This window comes from Falco naumanni, chromosome 15 (genome assembly GCF_017639655.2).
Source record: "Falco naumanni isolate bFalNau1 chromosome 15, bFalNau1.pat, whole genome shotgun sequence".
NCBI classification, from domain to species: domain Eukaryota; kingdom Metazoa; phylum Chordata; class Aves; order Falconiformes; family Falconidae; genus Falco; species Falco naumanni.
This window is the reverse complement of record NC_054068.1, coordinates 7355968-7381285: the sequence shown is the minus strand read 5'-3', so window position 1 is coordinate 7381285 and position 25318 is coordinate 7355968. Positions and strand designations below refer to the sequence as shown.

Sequence of the window (25318 nt, the reverse complement as noted above, 5' to 3'; positions counted from 1 at the left end):
TGAACTTCTTAAACAAATACAATAAAAAAATGGTAAAAGCCCAGAGCTGAGCAGCTTAACTGCTGTTTTGCCAAAGATGTGGAGCACTGGTATCTTCACAGTCAGTCAGTGACCCACAGCTTGAACAGGAGAGTTTCAGGTCTTACAAGTTGCTCTCTCCAGTCTCAACTGCAGCCATATCCTCAACGTTGTTTTCTTCTTTCTTTGTAGATTGGAGACAGAGTCATGGCTTTTGTAAACTACAACGCATGGGCTGAAGTAGTATGTACCCCAGTAGAATTTGTCTACAAGATCCCAGATGACATGAGTTTTTCTGAGGCTGCTGCGTTTCCCATGAACTTTGTAACTGCCTACATGATGCTCTTTGAAGTTGCTAACCTAAGAGAAGGCATGTCTGTGCTGGTTCACTCGGCAGGAGGTGGGGTGGTAAGTTGGAACTTTACTTACTTTCCTGTCACCAAGTAACTGAAGCAGTCTGATGCATCTTGATTTCTGAAATGAGCCAGACCTTGCAGTTTGATTTGATATCAGACTTCCCTGTATTAGCATTGCAGTGGGAGGAACTGCGTCTGTTTCCCCATCAAAACGCTGATGTGAATGTTTGGCAGGAGCTTTTGGTGAAATAAAAATGTTGTGACAATAAACTCTACCCCAAAACTCCTCCAAAACCCTCTAATTGGTTGTCAGAGATCAAGGACCAAGTGTTTTCCCAACATTGCATTCCTGAACTTATGTATCTTGTACTTCTTCTGTGTAAAAGAAGGCTGTAATGAAAGGAATAAATAAATGCACTCGCTGCATGAGCTATTTGTAGGTAACTAATCCCCCTTGCAGTAAATGGCCCTCTTGGAATACTCCTGCAGGTACCACGTGCAAGTGTGCGTGATGCTTTCTCTGTGAAAGACATTTTTCTTCTTTTTTCCCCTCTTTTTTGTAGAGAGATTAAAAGTAAGGAAAAGCATTATCATGCCAACCCTGAGGAAAATATACAAATGCTGAGTTAAGAGTTAGTGGTGGCTGCTGCGTGTCATAGTTTGGATTATTAGTAAGGAGGCATTGTGTTGCATGGGCAAAACAACAGTAGGCTGAATTCAGTGGAATACCAGGGTGTACAATGAAATAAAAGATGGTTCAAGGAACTGGTAAAAGAAAATGCTGACTTTTTAAGAAAATCTCTCTCCTTTTGGAAAATATTTAAGCTTGTACAAAATATTAAGATGCTGACAGGGGTGTTTGTTTACATTTGAAATTATGCAGTCTTTTTCCATAAGACAGATTTTACAACCTGAGAACATTAGCAGATCTCAGCCTTTCGAGTTGGAGTACCTCTTCTGTTTTCCTGTGGTGCCTTATTTATGCTGAATTAATATTCTGTTGTCTGCTGAGGTCTGGTGGGCAGCGCCAAACACCTTATCCCTAATTCTGTGCCCTTAGAACTTCTTTCAGGTTCTCATATAAAAGAAGGCTGTAATCAGAGGAATAAATTCATGGGTTCCCTGTACAAAGTATTTTTAGCTAACGATAATCCTACTTGCAGTAAATGGTCCTCTTGGAATACTTCTGTAAATGAATGGAATTTATAATCGTATTATGCTTTGACACAGTACAACCTAGAGCGTTATGGCTGACTTTATTGTTCTTTAATATTAAATCTTTTCATGTGGAATTTAGGACTGTAAAAGCAATATGAGACCACACATTCAGGGGGACTGTGTATTCTGCAGGAATTGAAGGCTCAGCTTTAGCTATAAAGCCATTTGCCCAGCTGACACTATACGGACCCAGGCTGAGCACACAGAATGAGCGAAACGCCCAGAAGCAATCCCTGCACGTATGCGTGTATCTAGAGAAAGTTAACTCATCTTCCTTGTTAAGTGTTCTTGCTAAATGTCTTTATTCCTTTTTCCCTTCCTATTTCTAACCTCACTTGCCTCTTATTTCTTCCTTCTCTTCCTGAAGCACTGTTAATGCTCTACCAACTCTTAGGTAGTCTTCCTCACTAGTGCCCAACCTCTGTGCTGGGCTGTTCCTGAAAGGAGCTGCTGGCTTACTCTCTTTTATTGCAGATGGTCAGTGAGCAGTTTTTGACTGGTTCTCTGCTGTGGCTGCTTGTGGGTCTTCTCTGAGGGGAGCAAGGAGAAACCAGATCCATCACCTGCTAAGTAATTAAGTAAAACAGAATTTCCAAGGGAAGGACCAGAGATGCAGGCAGAACAGTCAGGTTGGCCAAAAACTGATGAAGGTCTGTATGTGATACAGGACAGACCGTACCTAGGAGTGAGACAGGGCTGGCTGGCCTGCAGGACAGGAGCTTGTTGCTGTGTCACAGGGGAGAGTGCCGCATGCAGCCTGTTGTTCCTTGTAAGGGAAGAGCATGTATAGCTAGAACTGGGAAGGAAAGTCTTTTCCCATTGCTTGATAGGTCTTACAGGTGAAATATCACTGGAGGTGCATGGAATTTTTTCCTTTCTGCTAACTAGACATAAAGATTTCAGAGGGATTTGTGTTACCCTTTAAACCACTCTAACAGTGTCTGTTAATTCTTTGAAAAATTTAACAGCCACAATCAAACAAATCATTTTCACAAGGTTCTTGGTTAATAAACCAGAAAACTGGCATTAGAACTGGTATGGGAAGAGGTATTTTTTGTGCTGTTGCTTTAATAGATACAACAACCATTCCCACTTTCAGCAACTGGGAAACCTGTCCAGTTTGTTTCTAAATGTCATAGAAATTCCAGAGCACTTTAATGAGACAATAGGCTCCCTGTGGGACTAGAAGTTTGTAATTGTTCCTTTCTCATTATGCAAGATCATTATTTTAGCTGCTTCAGGCAGTTTATTGAAAAAAGAGTTTGTTGCTTCATAAATGTTTGTGACGTTCTTTGTTCTGGCTCCCCAGTCTCCTTCAGGAGGATCTTGCAGCTTTTTCAATAAATGGAATCAGGGAAAATTCTCCGGGACCTCTACTTATGTATTGACAGTTTATTTATGCGGCCTTATTTTTGTTTATAGATATTTTGGTAGTGAGGTAACCATAGCAGTTGTCTTCCCCTCTGTGCCTGGGGTATGATCGGTAGATGAAGGTATCCCTTAATGTCTGACAGGATGCTTTAGGTAAGTCAATTTGTTTATTTCCAGAAGTTCCAGGGGACATCAGAAGATGATGTAGGAAAAAAAGGAAATGCACCAAGATATCTTGAAAAAAGTCTCATGTACCTGTCTGTCTGTAACAGACACTTGAATCCTGTTCCATATACCAAATGAGCACACTCCCTGCCACCCACTCAGCTGAAAGGTCAGGGCACCGTGCAGTCTTCCCTGTTCACGGTAGGAAGTGTGGCTGGTTGTAAAGAAGCACCTGAACCAGGAGGAGAGAGGTGGACACTCGCAAACTGTGCTGCTGCTGACACTGTTGGTATATTGCAGCCTTCCATCTGAAGAGGAGGAGCTGCTGCAGTGTCAGAAGGGGGGGTTGAAAGGAAAGATTGTATTTGCTTTTGTTTCCTGGGGCTGGCTTGTTGATCTCGATTGTTTGGAAAGAGGACTGCTTTGGGGTTGGGTTGGTTTTCCTCTTTCGCTCTTGAGGTAGGGGTGGGCAGTTGAGAGGCTGACTCTCAGCTCTCACCTGGACAGTGAAGCAGGCTGGAGAAATTTTAGGGGCCTTCTAGGAAAGCGTGGTACAGGCTCACAGCTGCGTTACATGATTCAGTCAGACTTTGATGAGAAATTAATACTCTCTGCCCTGAGATTCTGTTATCATTGCTCGAGCCGCTACTGACCAAGATCTAGCAAGACAGTGGTTGTTACACGCTCCCTTTCAGGCCTCTGTTTGGCAGGACGCTTAACACTTCTGCTTAACCAGTTTGATTGAGTGGCAGGGCAGTTTGATAATTAACAAAAGATAAAATTGTGTAATACAAGTAGAATTAAAATGCGTAAAGCTACAGAAATGTTTAAGTGTCCTTCTGAACCAATTGCTAAAGTAAGGAGGAAGTCAGCTAACACTGAACTTCAAAAACTTTCTGTTATCCATGCATAAAAATTAATGCTCAGAAATACAAGTGTGCAAGAACATACGACTTACTGTAGGACACATATTGGCCTGTCTTAGCAGTAAAATGCTGTAATGTTGGAAATGACTGCAAGACAATGATAGAGTAGCTCCTTTCACAAATGTACTCCCACGCCTTTTTAAATTTTTTTTTTTGAGTGAAGCAAAGTGGCAACTGAAGAAAATACACCAAGAAAACTGAACAGTAGCATGCACCCTGCTGGGACTGATCTGCTGTATGCAGCAATTAGTTCTTTAACATGAAGTCTGTTTAAGTCAGTGCATTCAGTGCGTGTCACAGCACAGGCTTGTATGAAAGTAATAACTTTAAGAGCAACTTTATAATGTAAATTTGAAAACTGTATTCTGGATTGGTTGAATTAGTATAAATACAGGACTGTTGTATTACCAAAAAAACCAACAAACCCAAACACCAAAAAAAGAAAAGAGCAAAAATCTTTTGTCTCACCTCTTCTAGCTTTAATAAATGCAGTCTCTCTCTCTATGATACCTACCTGGAAAATGAATTCTTTCAGGGATTTATATGTGTGAGATACAGCCATTATGCCCATGTCCTTATTTGTTTGCTCTTTATGTACTTCCTATCTGAATATTTAGAGCACAAAACTTGGGTCATTTACCAGGATTGTGCAATTTCATCACGTAACCCCTCAGACGCAAGGCAGAGTTATTAGCCAATTCTTCAGCATTTCAATCTTAGAGATGCGAAAATTAAGCTGCCTTTTGTGCAGGAGCATCGATTGGTGTCCTGAAGCTGTGATCTGACCTTCCCTTTCAGGCTCAGCAGCGGAAGAAGTGCAAGCGGAGTAAGTTACAGATACAGCTCTCATGTCTGAATTTGAAGGGTAAATCTGACTTGGCAACAGATTTGGGTCATCCTGGCAGGACTGGTTACTGCTTGGCAGGAACGCTCTTTTTTTATTGCGTCTCCCCTGCATGAATTGCAGATATTTGAGGATGTGTTCCAAACGCCATCACTGAAGTAGCGATATTTTATGTGGCAAAGAACTGGCACTCCGTAGTAAATCTAGTCACCTGCTATCACAGTCAGCATATAGGAACCCTTTGAAGAGAATTACCAGATTTCTTCCCCCATAAAACCCCTATGTGTTCATCTCTTCACATTCTCTCTGCTTAGTCTTGCTCAGTGAGAAATCTTTCTCAGTTTCCAGACTTTGTTTGTGGCCAGTTAATGTATCTTTGTTGTTCTGCTAGTGTTGCCCATTGATTAAACTTAGCTATTCTTTCCTCTTGGGGCACTTCTTTCACATCTTTTTGGTGTGATGTGTATGTGTTTATGGCTAAAACAAGCTCAGAATCAAATCTCTCTTTGGCCTGTTTTTTTCAGACTGAAAGCAGGTTGGTTTGTTCGTAACCCTTTTTTGTAAGGTGAGTTGTCAGTTTCCTTGGTCGTCCTACAGACCTTGGTTCAAGCAGATACATACCTGTTTCCTGGCCTCTGAGCCGGTTGGCAGCAAAGCAACAGTAAGCTGCTATGAAAGCCAGAGCCTTTTAAAATAGGTCTCACAGCATCCCTGATCCTTTTAAACATTGTATGAGTAGGCTGAATTTAGGTCTGCCTGCACCTAGCAGGTAGGAGCACATTAAACAGCCCTCTTGTGTTTGAGTCAGTCCTTCCTGAATGTGAGTAATTAGAATTTACTCTGCACTTCTGATGGCCCTGGCCGGCATGCTGTACAATGTCATTAATACTTCCCACTTCACTGAAATTTTCACTCAGCACCTCCCAGGACTGCGCTTGCTATTTTTGTATTAGCAGTTCATAGCCGTTCTTGCGTTTGATGAAGTGCTTTCCTCTTATTTCATCTCTAGCAGCCAAGGAAGGGAATAAATCAGCTCACACAGAGCTCTGTGTAACCAGGTCTGGGCTGCTTTAAGTACCCAGGCTATCTCGCTTAAAGCCAGACAGGGTGTGTTGATGCTGAGCTGCCCTGTGCCGCTGAATGCCTCTAAAGCCGTGGACGTGCTCCTTCAGCAGCTCAGGAGAGTCCCTGTGCCATGCCTCAGTCTATTTCCAGACACTGCCTCAGAGCATAATCTGTTAATCAAACACAAAAGCCTGGCGAGCCATACACGAAAAGCAATTTCCCTGACCAGAGCAGGCTGCAGTCTCTGAAGGCCTTTTTCTTTTTGCCTCTTGCAGCCCTGCACTCCCCACAGGACATGTCCTTTCCCCAGTCGTCTGCTGAATCACGTCACAGACGAGCAGTGCATAACTCTTCCTTGGATGCTCTACTTTTTCAGACAGCGTTTATGTCCTCTGGATGAGGATCTTGCCCGGGGTTTGTTGTTGTAGCTCCACTAAACTGAAGAGGATTTATGCCAGATGGAGAGTGAGCCCCGAGTTCTGGATGCACCTCAGCTGCACAACTTTGCAAGGGGGTAGGAAAAAACATACCCTACTAGTTGTTGCAGAAAATAAGAGATGTTGAGGGTAAAAGAGATCATTATCTCGTGGTGACTATTTCTTCCCCTCTCTCTTCCCCTCCTTTTACTCCAAAACTTGCGTGTGATGCACTGGGTGTAGCCGATGCCACCTTACGCTTGTTCAGGAATCACGCTGCAGTTTGTCCGCTGCAGTGTTCACCTCAGGGTTTGGTTTCCAGTTTCCTCTGCTGTAATTGGAAAAACAACACCTTCAGGAGAGGGAGTGTTGCGTATCTGACTTCTAACACAAGAGAAAAGTTTTCCTTGATGCCAGGAGGTTAGTAGATGTCTTCTCTTGCAGATTTTTTACTATGTTTGTGTACTTTGTGACACTTTCAGATAGGTTATGTGGCATCAAAGCATTTTGGAAACATGTATTCTCCTGACATTTGGTTCCAGGCAGGGTTTTTGTGCAAGGTTAGGTCTGAATACTCTTTTTAAAAATGCTGTAGCATCTTTGGGCTACAAAAATATTTCTTGCTGTTGCTCTTGGTCCTACTACATGTAGTTTTGCATGTTTTGTTCTCTACTGCAAAACATCTACATAGATGGTTTGTGCTCTACTGCTATAAAGCAGGTCTTAGTTTACATTATAGCAGAAAAGATGGTTTCTTAAAAATATACTGCTCTGTAACTGCGGTAATTCAGTGCACAGCTTGCACATCTGACGGAGGTCTGGCTTGTGCCATTAGGTCAGACCCTTTGGAAATCCACTAGCTTATACCCCTTATTTATATTTTATCCAGTGCTAAGTTAGTATTAATAAGCTAATTAGATTAGTAAGTTTTCTTGTATTTGTGCTTCCTATATTGACTTTTAGATGTCAATGACCTTTTTTTTTCTTTTTTCTTTTTACTTTTAGATTGTTTAAATGCACAGAACAGTCTATTTCATTTTTTCTTTTATGTGATTATCTCAGTAGGAGAGGTTTCCAATTCTGCATATTTGAAGTTGGGTTTTAAAGTAAAGGAATGTAAAGAAATCTGTCTTTTTACTGGATCTAAAATTACTATAAGGATATCCATTTATAACATTTTGTAATAATCATACGTGTAGATCAGGTTCAACGTACTGGTTTTATAAATTGACATGATATCTTGAAAAGGAATTCATCAAATGGACTTTGAAGCTAAAGAGACGCAAGACTGCTATGCCAAATCCAGTATGAGGCATGCCTCATTGCCACAGCATACTTTAATCCAAGTTATTAATTTCTTTGAGGACTCACCATGTGGAGTTTTGCTTGATTAGTAGTATATAAAAAATACATATTTTAAACGAGATTAAAACCATTGTACGGGACTGTTTTGTAACCATGTCTATCCCTTCAATGAAGCAATTGATCATTTTTAGGTTTCAAAAAATGCTAAATCCTGTGAAAGGTAAAATTAATTGTCCAATTGAGAATTATTTTTTGCCACTTACTGGTTTTCCCAGGTTGAGGGAGCAAGAATCTAGCCATTATCTATCTGTAGAAACTTGCATCGTATATGAAAAAATAGATGTGTGAAGAGTTTTATCTTCATTTTTCATATCATGCCTATCTAGTTAGACACCCTCTTGGAAGGTTTTAGAGTTCACATGCTATTTCTGATAACATGGTGCCTGCTTCCATATCCGTGTGGTCTCCACAGTGAAAGCTGGTAGCAGAGATGATGCGGTTTTGTCTGGGCAGGGGAGGAGACGGAAAGCACTCTTGTCTCTGTTAACCAGAGAGCAATTTTTAGGAGGGGAATGGCTTTTTGGAATCTGAAAGGCAGGACAGGTTTCATGTGCCCCTGTGATCAAAGGGTGGTTCCTGGTGACGGGGGGGAGCAGGAGCCAGCGTGGATACCATGCCTGCCCCTCCACATCCCTGGGAAGAGGACGTTTTTCCTCCTAGCTGCAAACCCCTTTGTGCATACTTCATTTGTGAACTACAGACGTTCTGAAGACCAGCACCTCGCATACTTGCAAGTAGAATGTATAGCCCTCTAAACACTAGCTACTAATCCAGAGGTGGTGGCTACATGACTTGAGGGATTAGAAAAGAGACTTAGGAGTGACGTGTGTAGCCACAGTGCTGTTTTGGAGCTTAATCACATTCCACAGGAGTGAAATGTTTTGAGTTCATAGGTTGAGTTCAGTATTACTGTTTTGGTGGGGAAAGCATGAAAGGTCCAATACGGCCTTTATTCTTAGATTTCTGAGATACAAATGCAAAGAATACTTTGCACAAAAAGTAAGTGCAAGTCATCATCAAATTAAGGTCTTCAGAAAGCTGTAGAAGAAGAAAGTTTCGTGGAATTGCCTCAAAATACTTAAGTGATGTTCATCCAGTTATGAAAGTACTGGTCATGTGAGTCAGTTATAGGCTTTAAATATCTACAGAAAGCTGGAAAGTATTTTGATCTGGGATTTTAGATAAGATTATCTCTATGGGCGGAGGGAGGGGTGTAATAAGGAGTTTGAGTCAGGAGGAAAATAGGTTATGCACATCCTGGGGTTTTTGTGCAGTTCTATTTATCTGACTGCCAGTTTGTTAAATGTTAATCATCTGCAGGATAAAAACCAACATGTTTTCTACTCTAATATTTGACCTTTTAAACAGTCAGTTTTTTGGTTCAGGATATACTCATTACCCCTCGTCTTCTGAAGTTACATGGAAATTGCAGAAAACTAATTAAAGAATAGATCAATAATGTCAGAATTTCACTTAACTAGCACATATAAAATACCGACTTACCTAAACCACTGTGTGTGGTGGTTTTCTGGGAAACACAGAAAGTGAGAAAAGAGAATTGCTAGTGAAAATGGCTAAGAAAAGGAGAGATAGAAAATCCAGATCAATTTATTTCTTGTAATTTTGTTACAATGTTTGTGGACACGAAAACCTGGGCTTCAGAATGAGATGGTAAGTAATAGAGAAATAAAGTATGAGAAGAGTTTTCTACTCCCCAAAGACATTACTTCTTGTGAGATGAGGCCCCTCAGGAACGGATTTGCTTGTGATTTTTCTAAGCGATTAGGGATTCCAACCCAGGAAAATGGTGGATGATTTTAAAAAGGAAAGGTCGTTTGCGTTTGGTATTGGATTACCGTGCTGTGAATCTGCGTTCATATCTGGGTCCTGCTGTAAGTTTCTCTGAGCTGTTGGACAGGTTGCTCAACTTGCTGTGCTGTTCTGTGTCTCACCTGTAAAGGAAGAATGAGAATGCATCCATCCCTTCTCCTGCTGTATTCCCTGGCGGTGGGCTATGTGTCCAAAGGATCATGTAAACTGCGCCTTGCTGTGGAGCTGTTTACTGACTGATCCAGTAGGAAATCAATCTGAAACTCCTGGATGCCACCACGTATAAATAATGATATTGTCCTCTCCTGCGATGCTCAGCTCAGAGGGTTGTCACTAGCAATTACATTCAGCATTATATGTGAGGATGCCAACACCCCCAGGGTATGCAGGGTTATTTAATTACTCTACTGTAAATAAAACCCAAGCACTGATTACTGGTATTTACATATTAACAATCAGGGATTCTGGTTGGAATGAACAGAAATGTGTTTATCCATGGATAATTTTCCTGGTCACGCATACAATGTACAAGTGACAATCTTTTGGCTGTAAATATAGTCAAGAATCTCCTGAATTCTGTCAGACATTCTTTTTAGAATGGCAGTGCCATTTCTTGCTTCTGGATATATCTGTGTAATAGTAAGTGGAATAATGTGGTTACAACAGGAGGCAGGATGTGGCTACCAAAAGTCTGTCTTCCGTTTGTTAGTGTATTAAGAGTAAAACAAAAGCCAGGGTTGTAGGAAGATGACTTGTTGGGATCTTTTCTGAAATCTAGATGGCCCAGCATTTATGTAGTGATTCTCTTCTCTCGGCCTCATGAAATTAGAGGTTAAAACTTAGGGAAAGAAGTTAAAGCCTCCTGCAGCCTGAAGCTGGAAAGTCAAAGCACAGACATTTGAACGCACACATTGTCTTAATGCCACAAGTCCTACCTGAACAGTGACGTAGCATCTGATTGACTCCACTGGATTCCTGCCCAGACGCAGGAGGGATGTACGAGGGGAATGATTTTCCTATACAAGCTCTAGGCAATTTTATCCTCTCTGCTGTTGATCAGTTTTCAGGTTAGGGCACGAGCCTAAGCAGACGTTTCAGTGGGACTCAAGGCTATTCCTGCATTTTGAATAATCAGTAATAATTACTTTTATTAATAAGAGGTAAAGCAGATTTGCATTACTATGCAGTATTTGTTATACCAACTTGCTGTCTCCCACTGAAACCGTAAGAAAACGTGATCACTTAGGACTATGTGCTGTCCTGGGACTGACTACGCTAGACCTTCTGTATTAGGACTGCAAAAAGCTGAGGCATGAAAGCTTATCTGAGTACCAGAGGAACCAAATACTTGACATTATCTGCCAGAAATTCTGTTCTGGCATCAGGTGCTGCAAAGCCTTCCCCATGAGCAGAGAGGTTTTGAGTCGCATGCGGAAGCAGTCAACACTGTTCTTAGGTGGGAGGTGCAAAGAGGACTGCTGATGTTCCTCAGGGGACACCGGGGGAAATGGCGTGGGATGCATATACCAAATGAAAAAATATTTCTCTAGCACTGTTGTGAGTAATCCTTTCCAGTGGTCTTTGTTAATTAATGCCGTTTCCCTTAAATTGCACTGCCTCTGTTAAAAGATCAAGAAGAACTCTTTTCCGATAGAATGTTTTGGTACATTAAATTACTTTTATCCCTGCAGTTGCTTTGTCTTCAGAATATCCTTTTGATTTAAGTGTCTTCTCCTGTGGCTGAACTGCATTGCACTGGCAAGAAATTAGTTTGGGAAGTCCTTGCACGTGACACAGCAATATCCAAGACCAAACATGAGTGAACTGGCAGCTGCAAAGTCTGTTAACCAATTTCCATGTCAGTCAACTAACATAATAATGTGTTCGCAGGGTCAAGCTGTTGCTCAGCTCTGTTCAACAATTCCCAATGTTACTGTTTTTGGAACCGCTTCATCTTTCAAACATGAAGCAATCAAAGACTCAGTAACTCACCTGTTTGACAGAAATGCAGACTATGTTCAAGAAGTAAAAAGGTAATCTTTTATTTTTCTGAGTAAGGGTTGTATGGTACCTGGAAACATACAATGAAAGACACTGGGCTGATCATATTTATGGGAGGAGGTTACATTTGTGAGTTTGGCAACTGTAGTTTATTCTGTATGTTCCATCTGTCCACTACAAGGGACAAGATGGCAAGCGTCTCCCTATTTCTTCATAAAGCAACATAAGATTCGTTAGTCCGTGTTCATACGTGAGCGTCTGTTGCGAGCAAAGTAAATTAAGTGGAAAAGTGTATCGGCTTTAACAGAAGGATGTACTTTACTGTTATCTGCCTATGTAGGAGCTCACTGCAGTGCACCGAGTAAGATATTTTCAGTGGATCTGCAAGTTATCCAGGTCTTGGAGTTCTCGGTGTGCTTCTGTCTGCCTGGGTTTTTATCCTCTGCCAGGGATTGCTATCAGAGCACATGATGTCTGTTTTAATTTAAGATCCTTAGATTTTGTTTGTTTGCATCCAGATTAGAATCATCCTGTTGCCTTTTGAAGTACTCATGTGTGTTTGTATTTACATGCTTTCAAATACTTTGATTTCCAGTTTGTCTGTTTTTAGATACTGATGTTGATGCAGGTGGCAAAACTTTAGAACTGATAAGAAACTTAGTAAAAAATGTCTTTTTGATTTTTATTTGTCAGACAGATAAGAGTAGTATTTTCCCTCCATCCTGTATTTGTCAAAATGCTAGATTATGTAGCTGGGTATAAAACAAGAAATTTCTCAAAGGGGAGCCCCAAGGTAGTACAATTGACAGGTTTCCTGCCAAACTTACGCATTCCTCGGAGTGATACGTAGAGTCTCAGGTGGTCTCTTAGTACGAGGGTTACTAGCCCTCAGAGAGGACATTCAGTTTATAGCAGACTTTTGTCAGAGCTGTTAGCAATCCAGCAAGCTGTTGGAGGAGAAAGCAGGGTGTCTTGCTGCTTTTTCTGGAGTGTTCCTAAGGGCTTAAGAGAACATTTGCAATGATCTGTCACGAAGGACATTTTATATCAAAGTAAAACTTTTCCGTAGGGGAAGTTTCACCGGAAATGGGGGACCTGTAGAGGTCTCATCTGCTGGATTATTTTCTTACAGCTCAGAAGAATCGCAGCACATTTCTTCAGCCCTTTGGTAGCCTTTCTTTCGGGGAAGTGTATGTATCCAAGTGTTTTGCTGCCCCTGGAAAATCGCTGTTGTGGGGTTAAGACTGAATTCTAGCAGTCCCCACTTTACAAACATTGATTCAGCAAGAGGGAACACTTGAAAACGTTAATCAGAGTTCAGCACCAACCTTAATCATAACCCTTTGCAGGGGCAACAGATCTGATCTAAGAGGGTATGTGATGAGGGAGCAGATACAACAGATATTATTGCTTATAAAAAGGAGTAAAGTCCTTTTAACATCTGATAACCTCATGAATGCAGAGAATGTTGACTGCTTCTGCCCTTCATCAGGACAGTTTGTTTTGGGACAGTTCCTGACACTGCCCCTGACTCTGTATAGCAGACTGTAACCGCTGAAATCAAAAGGAGTCCTGGTTACAAAGGGGTGGAATTCTGCTCTGTTGAGTCTTTTAAAATCCCTTTTGGTGATCCTGCATTTTCACATGCTTTTTCACCTCTCAGTGAACCAATGAGGCAGAGAACCAGTGGGTACAAATGTTGAAATATAGGTGCAGCAACCTAGTTTGTTTGTCTTTCCTGGTCTAGAGGTGCGTAGCATTATATTAGCACAACTGATAGTCCTGACTGAAGTCAGAACTGGCACCTTGCAGAATATGCCAGCACTCTGATTTGTTGCTCAGATCTGTGTATTTTCACTTTGTATTGAAAGAAAAGAAAAAAGTACAGTGGTGGTTTTGAGAGCGTTATGAAGACAAATTGGCTTTTGAACAAGGCAGTGGGGAGAACAGTGTAGTTGCTTGGTTTGCTGGATATTAGCTGTAGACTTTGTTCTGCTTAAAATGAGTGTCCAGCAGGGAGGACAGCTGGTCTGCATTTGCCTGCTGCACACTGGGTCAGGGGGAGCCCTAAGGGAAGGAGAAGACTCTTTATTTCTTCAGAGGTAGTGAGCAGGAGAAGGTGGGCCAGTGGCTGAGAAGGGATAGTGGAAGGAATCTGCTTTACTGCAGGTGACTGGGATATTCCAGGGAAGAACTTTCATCAAGGAGAAAAGTAAAAGAAAAAAAAGCAACCCACCCACCCACCCCCCAAAAATGAAAAAAAAAACCAAACCCAAAGGTGATATGAATGTGGAAATGATCCTGGGGGATGAGGAATCATTTCAACTGTGGAAGGCACCAAAAGTTGTTTGATTGCAAATTATTCATTTACAGTGAAAGCTCATCCAGTGGCCTGAATGTAAACCACTTAGTACCCCACCTACGGCAGCAGTAGCACACAGTGAAATTGTCCATTTTGCTGCTGCTGTTTGTAACCAGTGGATGTCTGAGTTTTGTGAGGAAACAAGGATGCATTACAAGCCATAAAGCTTAACCTCTTTCCTGACTTCTCATTGCGGTTACACCACTGCAGAAGGCATGGTCATCAGGTGCTAATTGGTGTTCGTGGGGATTAGACGCTGTTGACTGCCCCTTAAACCTTTGATAGTCTCCAGGTTGCAATTTTCTTGTAGTTTCTGCATCAGTTATTTACATAACTGTTTCAGAGTGTTACTTGAGAATTTACTGCTGCTTGGGCTGTTTATTTGGTTAGGAGGTAGGGTATTAGACTTAGGTCAAACTAGTGATAGGATTTTGCAGCTGGTGTTTTGCCAGAAAAAAAACCCCTACGTTGGGGTATTGGTGTGTGGTATTTGGTTTGTTTTTTGTTTTTTTTCCCTTTTTTTTCCTTCAGCATCCTATTGACATTGCATTCACAAAGGTGCTTATTGGAAGATTATAAATATGCAAGCTGTTTATGGAAACAATATAAATACTTTGTGATTTCTATAATATGACCTGATTGTATCCTTAGAGCTGGGTTTCTAGCTCTTGGTGACTTCTCTTTATGCTTGATTTAACTCTTCGCTGATGTCTAGTTTGTACAAAGTCTGAAACAGAAGACTCTTTAAATAACTGTCCAAGGGCATAATTTTATCTGGAAAGGACTAAAATAAGATATGTTTCCCTATGAATTCCAAAAAAGAATATAAGATGTGAATAACAAAAATGTCTTTTTTCTCTGACATTTGTTGACCAGAAAAAGACAATCTCTGACATTCACTCAGAAAGAACTTTGTCTATCACCTGTTTTTATATATATATGTATATATATATATATATATATAATTTCACTGAAAACCCTCAAAAAGGGGGAACAAGATGGGTTCCCACCCTTCTAAGCCTGAAGGGCATGGGTTGGCTAGCCCAACAGACTTGCATTCCAGCACCTGAATGAGTTTAAAAGGTCTTTTGCTGCAGAGAAAGTTTTCACATAGCCATAGCCTCAGCCTTAGAGTCCTTTCTAAAGCACCTGGAAAATGTTAGTACCATGTTACCAGTTGGCCTACATCATGCTGGCTGACCGGTCCTCTGGATCTTACTGTAAAGTGAGATTTCTTTCTTGCTTTTCAGAATCTCAACAGATGGAGTAGATATTGTTTTGGACTGTCTTTGTGGAGAAAATACTGGGAAAGGCCTCAGTCTCCTCAAACCACTTGGGACTTACATTTTATATGGTGAGTGGAAAAAGCCATGTACATACTTCAAAACAAAAGCTTTGCAAAGGTTAAAAATCTCTTTAAAATCACCCATGCCACTCCCTTCATTACTGGAGGCTACCATGTAATACTTCCTCAAATTGACCATTTCCAATCAAGGATTTTAGTGAAGCTGAGCATGGACTAAATTATTGAGAAGCAATAGGTAATACAAAGAAACTCTTTAAAAAAATAATAAAAAAAAATATCTAAAAGTGAAACCAAACATATGTTTCAGATTGTTAAACATCGTTGGGTGATACAGAAGTGTAGGAGAAAGATTGGCTCTCTCATTCTACACATAGGAATCACAGTGTGGCCAAGGAAACTGTAAAATAGTTCTTGTGGGAGGGAAGCTTGGAGGAGGATTTCAGGAAGAATGCTATCAGTTTTATTTGACATGACGTTTAGGAATTCAAGCCCAGGCTTCTGTTCACAAATTCCTATTCATGTACATGGACTACTCCACATCCTGAGTGAACACGTCTTTCCTGCAGTTCTGCCAGGCTGCCTTGTTGTGCGTTGATAAAGCAGGCCAAGCTTCTGTCGGGGGACAGCTGAAGGGATTGCTAGATTTTGAAATGAAGAATATATCTGTATCACAGTGGAAGGTGCAGTGGCATCATGGATAAGCACACCTGCGTGCTTGGGCTTTCATCTACTTAGCAGGATGGCAGTAACAAATGCCTTGTCACTCAGATACCTGCTTGGGCTGTACAAGCCAACCTGGCTGCCTGTTTGTAATGAGGTCCCTGCCAGCAAATCGTCATTACCTTTGTTAACAGGTTGTAGTGCACGTACATGCACACATGTAGTAGTCGTACACATTCAGCTTTACGGATATAGAAAAAGGATACCGGTGTGGTGATGCTGCTAAGTAATACGGTCAGAGACAAATGGCATGACAAATTACATTTTACTGCAGAGAGAGCTACAGAAGAGTTTTGGTGTCAAGATGCCTAGTAACACTTAACCTGTTCCTGGTTTTGGAAGATTTGGTAGTTTGTTCTTGTCACCTCAAAATACCTATAAACTTGGAGGGCTCAGTCACCTTGGCCTCTTTGGCATTTATTCCCAAAGTATGAGGGCATCTACTAATCCTTCTTAAACCTGTGGAAATGTTTTTTCTTAAATATGAATCACGGAAATGATTTTACATATAATAAATGGTCTGCTTGTCGGCATGTAATAAGTTGTGTGTGAATATACTCTTATTTTACAGGTTCTTCTAACATGGTTACTGGGGAGACAAAAAGCTTCTTCAGTTTTGCAAAATCAGTAAGTGTCCCAGTGCTGTGATTCTGCTCTTCTAACTTCAGTCTTTTCTGTTGTATTTTCATCTTCATCATTCTTATTTATCTCTAATAAGTTTTTACTTCTGATGTTGCTAAAATGAGTGTTTTTCTGACTGCAGTGGTTTGACACGTTCTCTTCTGGTACAGCAGCTAGACAGGAATTGGTTCTGTGTGCAATGCATATTTAAATCATGAAACGGTTTGGGTTGGAAGGGACCTTAAAGACCATCTAGTCCCACCCCCTGCCATGGGCAGGGACACCCACCACCAGCCCAGGTTGCCCCCAGCCCCGTCCAGCCTGGCCTTGAGCACTGCCAGGGATGGGGCACCCACAGCTGCTGTGGGCAGCTTGAGCCAGCGCCTCACCAGCCTCACAGTAAAGAATATCTTATTTCTAAACTAAATCCACCTTTTTTCAGCTTAAAGCCATTCCCTCTTGTCCTGTCGCTGCATGCCCTTGTAAAAAGTAGCACTTTAGCTGTCTTGTCAGCCCCTTTAGGTGCTGGAAGGCTGAGATAAGGTTTCCCTGGAGCCTTCTCTTCTCCAGGCTGAACAATCCCAGCTCTCTCGGCCTGTCTGCACGGGAGAGGTGCCATCAGATGTACCTCTCTTACACAGCTAAGTGTAAAGTCAGACTGCATTATTTATTTACTTATGGATAAGTATCCATGGATAGGGATAACTGTACCCTGCAGGTTCTTCATATCTGAAAACACTGTCAGGACAGGGCAGTAAATTAAAGGAAGCATCAAAGAAGATATCTCTTTTAAGGTGGGGCTTGTGTCCAGTCATTTCCAGCTTTTCAGAAGCTAGTTCCATAAGAAACGCATTTGTCAGTTCTCCGTGGTCGTTGCAAATGACATCAAAGAGGTGATGATGTTGCATTTGTTTCCTAATTGATGATGTCAACAAATCCAAAATTCAAATGTTATATTTTTGTCTTCAGCTTACTACAACAACAAAAAATCTGCTCAGAAATCCTAGAGATCAAAAAAGGGACAAATATATCAAATAAACTGCTAGTGAGAAATAAGTTAACTAGGAGTGAAAGTGATTACTTCAGACAAGAAAAACAGAGCGAGAAGCCTTGACTGAAGATCTGTCATATCTTTCTGCCAGGAGCTCATTTACAGCTTCCAGCAAAAACCCCTTCCCAGGAGAAATTGGCTTCAAAAGTCTCTATGTAGTTGAAAACAAGATAAATCAAAGACTAGCAAGAAGCTGTTCTTTGCCTCCTACATTTTCTTAATGATTGTAGTGGCACGATCTTTGTTGACAATGTGTTTGTGAACTAAAACAAGGTAACCTTTACTATGCAGCCTTTATACTGTTAATATAAACATATCCAGACGAGTATAATTGTAGGGTAGGTTGGCCCGACAAGATCAATTTCAACTGAAATGTTTTTCATGTATGCTGGTATTTGTTGACTGAATAAATTGGATTTATAAAAAATAGCATATCAAATTTTGCATTAAAAGTATAACTACTTTCTTGATGTAATTATACTGCAAAATTAACTCATAAAAATTGTATGAAAATTTTAATTAAAAATTGACTCATTCAAATAAAACTTGCTAGGAAGTAGGATCTCAGTCTCAGGATGCTCTTGGGCTAAATGAGATAAAACAATTTCATGAGACATTGTGAGGGTTGCTCAGATACCACAAACAATAATGGCTGAAAGGTACGTGGAAGCTGATAAGCAGTGCATGATTTTCTCTTTTTTTGAGAGAAGAGTACATGTCAAGGGTTGCTTGCGAGCATTTGGGAAGCTTGCATGGCTCTGTTGAGATAGCAAAGGATAGTAGAAAAAGAAGGGAGGTCCAAATTCCTTACTCCTAGACCCATGCCCTAAAACCAGATCTGTTCACCATTTTTCTAACACCCTCATTTCATGCCACGCAAGTCTGTGTTTTATTTCCGCATGTCACTCAGCTGCATACTTTTTTGCCTCTTCCTTAAATAAAATTCTTGCTGTTTCTCTTTGGCTGTTGCTTCAGATCTGACAGATGAGTTGTGTATCACATCTGCCCAGACCGTTTTGTTGTGAACTTTCCTGTACATTTCTTGAAAAATGTTTTTCTGACCCTGCTGCTGTTTATTGCTTTGCAGTGGTGGCAGGTTGAGAAAGTAAATCCTATCAAGCTCTATGAGGAGAACAAAGTCATTGCTGGATTTTCCCTGTTGAATCTACTTTTCAAACAGAATCGAGGTGGCCTGATCAAGGGTGTGATGGACAAACTTCTAAACCTATATAACAGTAAGAAGATCAAGCCTGTGGTTGATTCATTATGGGCTTTGGAAGAGGTAGGAGCAAAATTTCCTTCCCCATTTTGAAATTTCTGAAATACATGCACTACTAGATTTAAATATGTTTTCTAGTTATTAATGTATTCTGCTTTTTAGTTTGTGCACAAAGCTGTCTCCAAAACCCCTGCTATTCAGAAACTCCATGATCCAGAGTTACCAAGACATTTCTCTAATAAATATTTCTGGAGTATCAAATGCTCTGTGCAGCGTTCTTGAAAATACTACTAATAAATGCGGGTTTTCAATCTTAGAAAATTATATCAGTTTCCTAAGTGCATGAAACGTGACTAGTAAGTGTGGCCTGAAGTGCAGACGTTATAATTGAAAACAACTTAAAATCTATTCTGAGGAAAAGATCTAATACATAAGCTTTAGTTTCAGTGTTATATTTGTGCTAGCAAACCTGGGAAGCTTAGAGGTTTTCGGGAGGCTGCTGAAAATGTATCACAGGCAGTCAAACCAGACTTCACTTATAATGTGAGGTACAGTTTTGCAGTACGGTGTTTGTTTGGTTCTTTTTTTCCTTTAATGGCTTAGCTCTTCTTAAAGACATGTAAAGGCACTTAATATGACCGTAGCCTGGGCAAATAAACCCCTTGATCAAAGCACTGTTTCTGAGACCTTTATACTTAAGATGCCGATAAATGAATGCAGGAATTTTTGAAGGTGTGAACCAGTAACATTTAAAGAAACGGTGTGATTATAGTAGCAGTGCCAGATTAATATGTGTCTTACGTGTTTGTGAAGTGCACTGAGCCTGACCCATCACGTAGGATGCATGATGCTTTGCTGAAGGTGGGCTGTGGTTATATCGTATGGTTGCTATTCAGAAGGTGCTGTGACAAAATTCTGTCTGTGTCTAAACACGTGAGCCGGTATTACCATGCATCCATGAGGAAATAGTAACCATCAGACTTAGCACATTAATAGTGCCTTTTGTTAAGATTTTGAATGCGCTATGGGCAGGGTTGTGAGCCCAGCGTGATGCTCATTATCAAGTGGCGTTACGGTACCACCATTGTCACGGACACAGGTAAGATATCCTGAGTTGCGGGGCAGGACTCCGCAGCCTGTGACAGTTCTTGGAGCAGGATGCATTACCTGTTCCCTGGGGCTGGCGTGTGCCTGGGCTGGGTTATATGATGGCAGAGTGTGTACCGCCTTAGGCTGTGGTAATGTGGGAACTGTACGTCTCTTCATGCTGTCGTTACATCTGCCCCAGTGGACTCCAACATACCACTTTATGTGGTCCAGCAGATGCAAACGGTCCAGCATGAGATGTGCTTTGTTTGTTCCTTTCAAAACAGGGGATGACAGCTTCCCTGGGAATCTCTTCCTGCTTCTCTAGAAGGTCTGCCTAAGGCCACCCTGTCACTGATAGCAACTCAGTTGCACCTCAGGGTTTTACCAGCCAGTGGCATGGAGTGGCTAATTCTCACCATCGAACTGCTTAAGGGAAATCAGATGTTGTGTTTAAAGAGCAGCTGGCTCATGCAAGACAAAATCCTCTACTATTGCCTGAAAGGAAGAGCCCTTTGAAGAGCAGTGTAAAATAGAAATGGGATCAGATGTAGGTTTTTCATGTGGGTTTTTTTATTATTGAATAAGCTTACAGAGTATTTTAAAAATGTGTCACAAGTCTCTGGATAGGCATTCTGCAACTTCTTCATGTAAATACATACTTTGCATGTATCAGTGAGTAAGAAAAGGATAATTAAAATAGTAACAATAGCTTAAAAAATTCTTGCTTGAGGACATAACGTGAAAAATTACACATGGCAGGCTGATCTTAATAGTCAGCATGATGGGAATTTGTTGGCAGACTTCTGTTTGATAACATTTCATCCAACATTTGGCAGTAGCACGTACCATCCCTACCGGTAGATTGCGAAATATGTAAATACATCTGTTAGAAAGCACAGTCTAGAAAACTGCAGCTCATTTATCATGCCTGCTCACTTTCCATGAGCTATCTGGTAATTTACAAAGGAAATGTCTGGCTAGTATCTTCAGGGATATAATAGTACTAGAGGTGTCCTTAATCGATTGCAAAGTATAACTGAAATACTACTCATTTTGCCATTATCATTTTGGGGACATATTTTTGTAGGTATAAAAATAACTTAAGGCTGACTCTCAAGTTAATATGATGCACAGAAAAATGTGTCATAGCTGAGGACCAAGTAGAACCAGACTGAAGAAAGGTTAGTATGCATTTTTGTTCTGTTTTGGGAAGTTTCTTTTTTTAACTTTATGGCTCTAACATCTTCCCCCTTTCAGAGTTTGCCATTTGATTGCTTTCTATTTCCTATTGAGTAAGCCTGATTTTGGCCAAATGAAAGTGGACATGTGGAGATTCTCAGTAGTCTTCATTAGAGAATAAACCAGTGTGACCACGTTTTACTGTTGATGTTTCCTGAGGAAATGTCCTGACCCGTTAAAGAACATTTAGATTAAATATGTTTAAATTGAGAGTGGCCGAAAGGTGGATTCCCTTCATGGCATTTGAAAATGAATGAATGAATAGTTTTCTATGGAAGGATGTCACCCTCTCCAGATGTTCACAGAAGAATCCATTTGTCCTCTTGACTGGTAATTTTGCCATAGACATGAGCTTGAATCCACTAAGTGACATTCATGAAAATATTTTAAGGAAAAAAACCTCATAGGAGCCTCAACCATGGGACGCCTTTCCAAATGTTTAATGTTAAAAACCTGAATGTATCATCACATATGTAAAAGTTTGGATCCATATATGAAAGGCGTATCCCCAACGTGCCCCTTCAGCTTGCTTTATTCACTCAGCATCTGTTTTCATGTGTTCTTTCTTTGTGCAAGTATCAATTCACAAATTAATGCAGATTCTCTGAAGCCAACATAGAAGACATCTGGTTTTCTTCCAAAACTGTATTACAGTATAAATACTTATCTTTTCAACCATAGATCAGTTGCAGTAGCCATCTATGTATCAGAGGTGAAAAGCATCTTTGCAGTCTTAGAAGACAATGAGTTATATCTGCAGTGCTGTTCACCTTTGCTGCTTAAGGCTGGTTGCTCCAGGAGTACTTTCTTGCATGATGACCCAAAATTGAGGGCTTTACAATCTAGTGCTTTTGAGAACAGCCAGAGAAAGGTTTTGTGTCTTTTCTAACAGGTCTCCTTGAACTGGGCAGCGGGGGGGAAGGGTGGCAAATAAATCATAGTTCTAAAAGCCTGGTATGGTTCCTTGAACAGCATTTATTTGTTTGGGCTTTTTGCAAAAGTACACAGTTTGAATTAAAAAGAATATGTACTGATTAAATAATACTATAATTGCAGTAAGATTTTGCATTTTAAAGTGTTTCAAGTGACAGTAATACAGGGTTTAGACAGATGGGAATTTGATAACTTTATCACGTAGTGTATGTTAAGTGATGTCTAGTTGATTGTCAAATAATACCCGAAGATAGCAGAGCTTGCAAATTGTTAGACAGACTTGGCTTGATACTGTTCCTATTGAATGGTGAAGGTTTGTCTGATTGTCAATGAGATCATATTAATTAGGATATAATCTCTTCTGGTGTTCTGCTTTCCCTGTTTTCAAAGGAAGCCAGTGGGAAGGACTCCTGGTTTCACGGCTCTTTGTTTTAGGACCAGGGTTGCCCTGTCTTTTCATTACAGGCTGCTTAAATGAATTTACCAGTTGTCTGAAGAGAGAGTGGGACAGAATTTATTCTGGATGGAAATTTAGCAGTGACTTCATTTTCTTCAGTGCATCAGATTATTGCTGACACAAGGGAGATCAGAATCTAGACTTGACTACTGCTATGGAGCAAAATTATTTGTGTTGCTGTGTTATCTGTTGGTGTTGGCTTGGGAAGGGTGATTTTTATCTCAAATTCACATCCATAAATCCTAGTAAAGTCAAGTCTGTTCTCAAGGAGGCCATTAGAGTCATTAATGTAAGAAAGGTTTAACAAAGAGAGACAGCAGCAAAATCCACAGATACTTCAAAATGGAAATTAACTGGGGAATTAGTCATCATGAGATGAGTGAAGTCATACAATGAATTACCTGTTGTTGAATGTCTCGCTATTTTGCAACTATTTGTTTATGTGTTCAGGTGTTGAAAAGACGTAGATGGTGCATGCTTAAAATATTGTTCCTGTAGTAAAAAACTGATTGCCTGTTAAGATTGCAGTTCATTACAAATAGTGGAGTTTAAAACAGAATTGGTATGCAGTCAGTATTTGTCAAGCTTTGTGGTTGTTTGTTGGTAACTACTCATCTAATCCTTAATTTGCAGTTAGTTACTCTTCATTCTGATTAATTTGTGTGCATTTATGCTTTAGCATTCTCTGGAGGGTCTGTGAATCTCCGGCTTCACACAGTAGATGATTCTAGATTATTAATCAGGGTGAAAACTGGAGGTTCTCAAAATCTAGCATTCAATAAAAAGTCCATGTGGCATTTTCCTATTAAAATTCTGTTTTCTTCAGCTTTTTATAATTGCAAAAGAAAATATATACTCAAGGTGGAACGGGTTATTAACAGTTACGCACGTTCTCTGATGATTTACAGTAAAAGTAACACTGATAGCACGTGAAACAAAACTCGCAAAGTCTTGCGCGTGAGCTGCCAGACAGGAAAGTGCCAGCACAAAATCTGGTCCATGTCATCAAATCCCCGTAAGCCCCTGCCCCTCACACTAGGCTACCTGTTTCAAAAGGGACTCACAGTATGTCAGGAAGTTTTCAGACTTGGGCTATTTTGGCCCAGATGGGTGACCAGTAAGATGATGGAAAACCATCCTGTGTTGTGTGCCAAAGGGATTCATTGCATTCTTGTCTCGCAGATGATGTAGTGTGCCATCACACAGTAATAATGGTATCAAAGACCTGTACTGCCTTAGGGCCAGTGAGAATGATGAAGATTCTGAAACCTGGGGAATAGAGCTGCTATTTAGTCTAAAAAGTAAGAGGATAATCTGATGACATTACAAGATCAGGTCGGTACGTTACAGCAGGCACTGCACGTCACCCCGTGCCGTTGTTCCGTAGCGGTAATGTAATAATGGCCTCAGCAGCTCCTTACTTAAATAGAGATGTGACAGCTGGAGCCCAGATCCAGGAACATACAGTGGCATTCAGCTGGGATTGGAATCAAGGCACTAAATACACTGAAGGTTCAGGCCCTGTGGATCTTGATACGAATATCAGAAGACACTAATGATTGTGCCTCGTGGTTCAGTGCATGGAATATTTTTGACTGGAAAGAGCCATGCACCTTAATTTAGTTTGTAAGGATCACTGCACTATCAGTTGCTTTTTGGGTTTGGGTTTTGGGTTTTTTGTTGGGGTTGTTGGTTTTTTTTTGGCTGAATAATTATGTGAGATGTTGCAGGTCTAGCTGTAAATAGAATTCTTATATAAATGAGATCTCCGTGTCTTGAAGCCAGAGCTTTCCTCTGTGATAAATTCCTAAGGAAAAACCAAGCTGTGTTTAAGAACCTAAACCTACAGGAGTGCAGTGCAACTGATTACATTATAGAATACCTGCTGATACAATAACCTTCTTTAAAAGAAATGTTTTCTCATATATTGCTGTTCTCATATAGTTACTGTTCTCTGCATTAGCTTTCAATGTTACTAGCCTGCAAAGGAACACAGTAGAAACCTTCCATCTCAGATCACACCCTTATCAAGTTGCAATCCAGTGACAAGAACTGGATGAAGGAATATTTTCTGTACAGCATTTACAACATACTTTGGGGAGGGCAAAGCCATCACAATATGGGCGTTTAAAAACAGCACTGCTCTGTGGCTTCAGAGGTTTCAGGTACTGTAAACTTGTTTGGTTGTTTTTTTTCCATTGAACTCATCCACTTGTGCTTTTAGATATCAACAATATCAACGGTATTTGGGGCAGGGGGCATGGCAAATCTCAAACCCATGATAGCAGAATAATAACAGTGAACCCCCTATAGCAGATACTTTGATTTCATCAGATGCTATTCATGCCTTTCACTGATCTTCACTTTAGGGCAAAAAGCCTTCCATGTATCGCTATAGTAAGACACAGAGAAAATTAACCCATTAGTTACTTTTAACATAGTAAGAAGGCAATCTAATAATATCAGATCAGGCTGGTACCTAGTTATGAATACTAAACGCCATCTTGTGTCTGGCTTTTTTAGCGATAATGTTTTTCATTTATGGTATCCAAGAGTTCTGGCTCTGAGTGACAGAAAACAGTCACTGTTAACCAAATCTTAAGAATTTCTTTATGGTACTACATGTGCAGGTTTTTCTGTCTTCTGCTTGATGAAAACAGATTCTTTAACTGACCAAACTACACCTTTTTTGAATCAAGCAACTTCTATAGCATTTAGAGCCTGTATTTGTTCTTCGAGGTATGCA

At 40.5% G+C, this 25318-nt stretch overlaps 1 protein-coding gene across 1 annotated transcript in view; it reads left to right on the top strand.

Moving 5' to 3' along the window:
* Window positions 1-25318, top strand: part of VAT1L (vesicle amine transport 1 like) — a 64095-nt gene that overhangs the window by 10668 nt on the left and 28109 nt on the right. The window contains exons 3-7 of the mRNA XM_040615597.1: window positions 211-426; window positions 11465-11607; window positions 15188-15291; window positions 16535-16590; window positions 18723-18917. Of these exons, the coding sequence (XP_040471531.1) occupies window positions 211-426; window positions 11465-11607; window positions 15188-15291; window positions 16535-16590; window positions 18723-18917 (714 nt within the window). The remainder of the gene's footprint in view (window positions 1-210; window positions 427-11464; window positions 11608-15187; window positions 15292-16534; window positions 16591-18722; window positions 18918-25318) is intronic.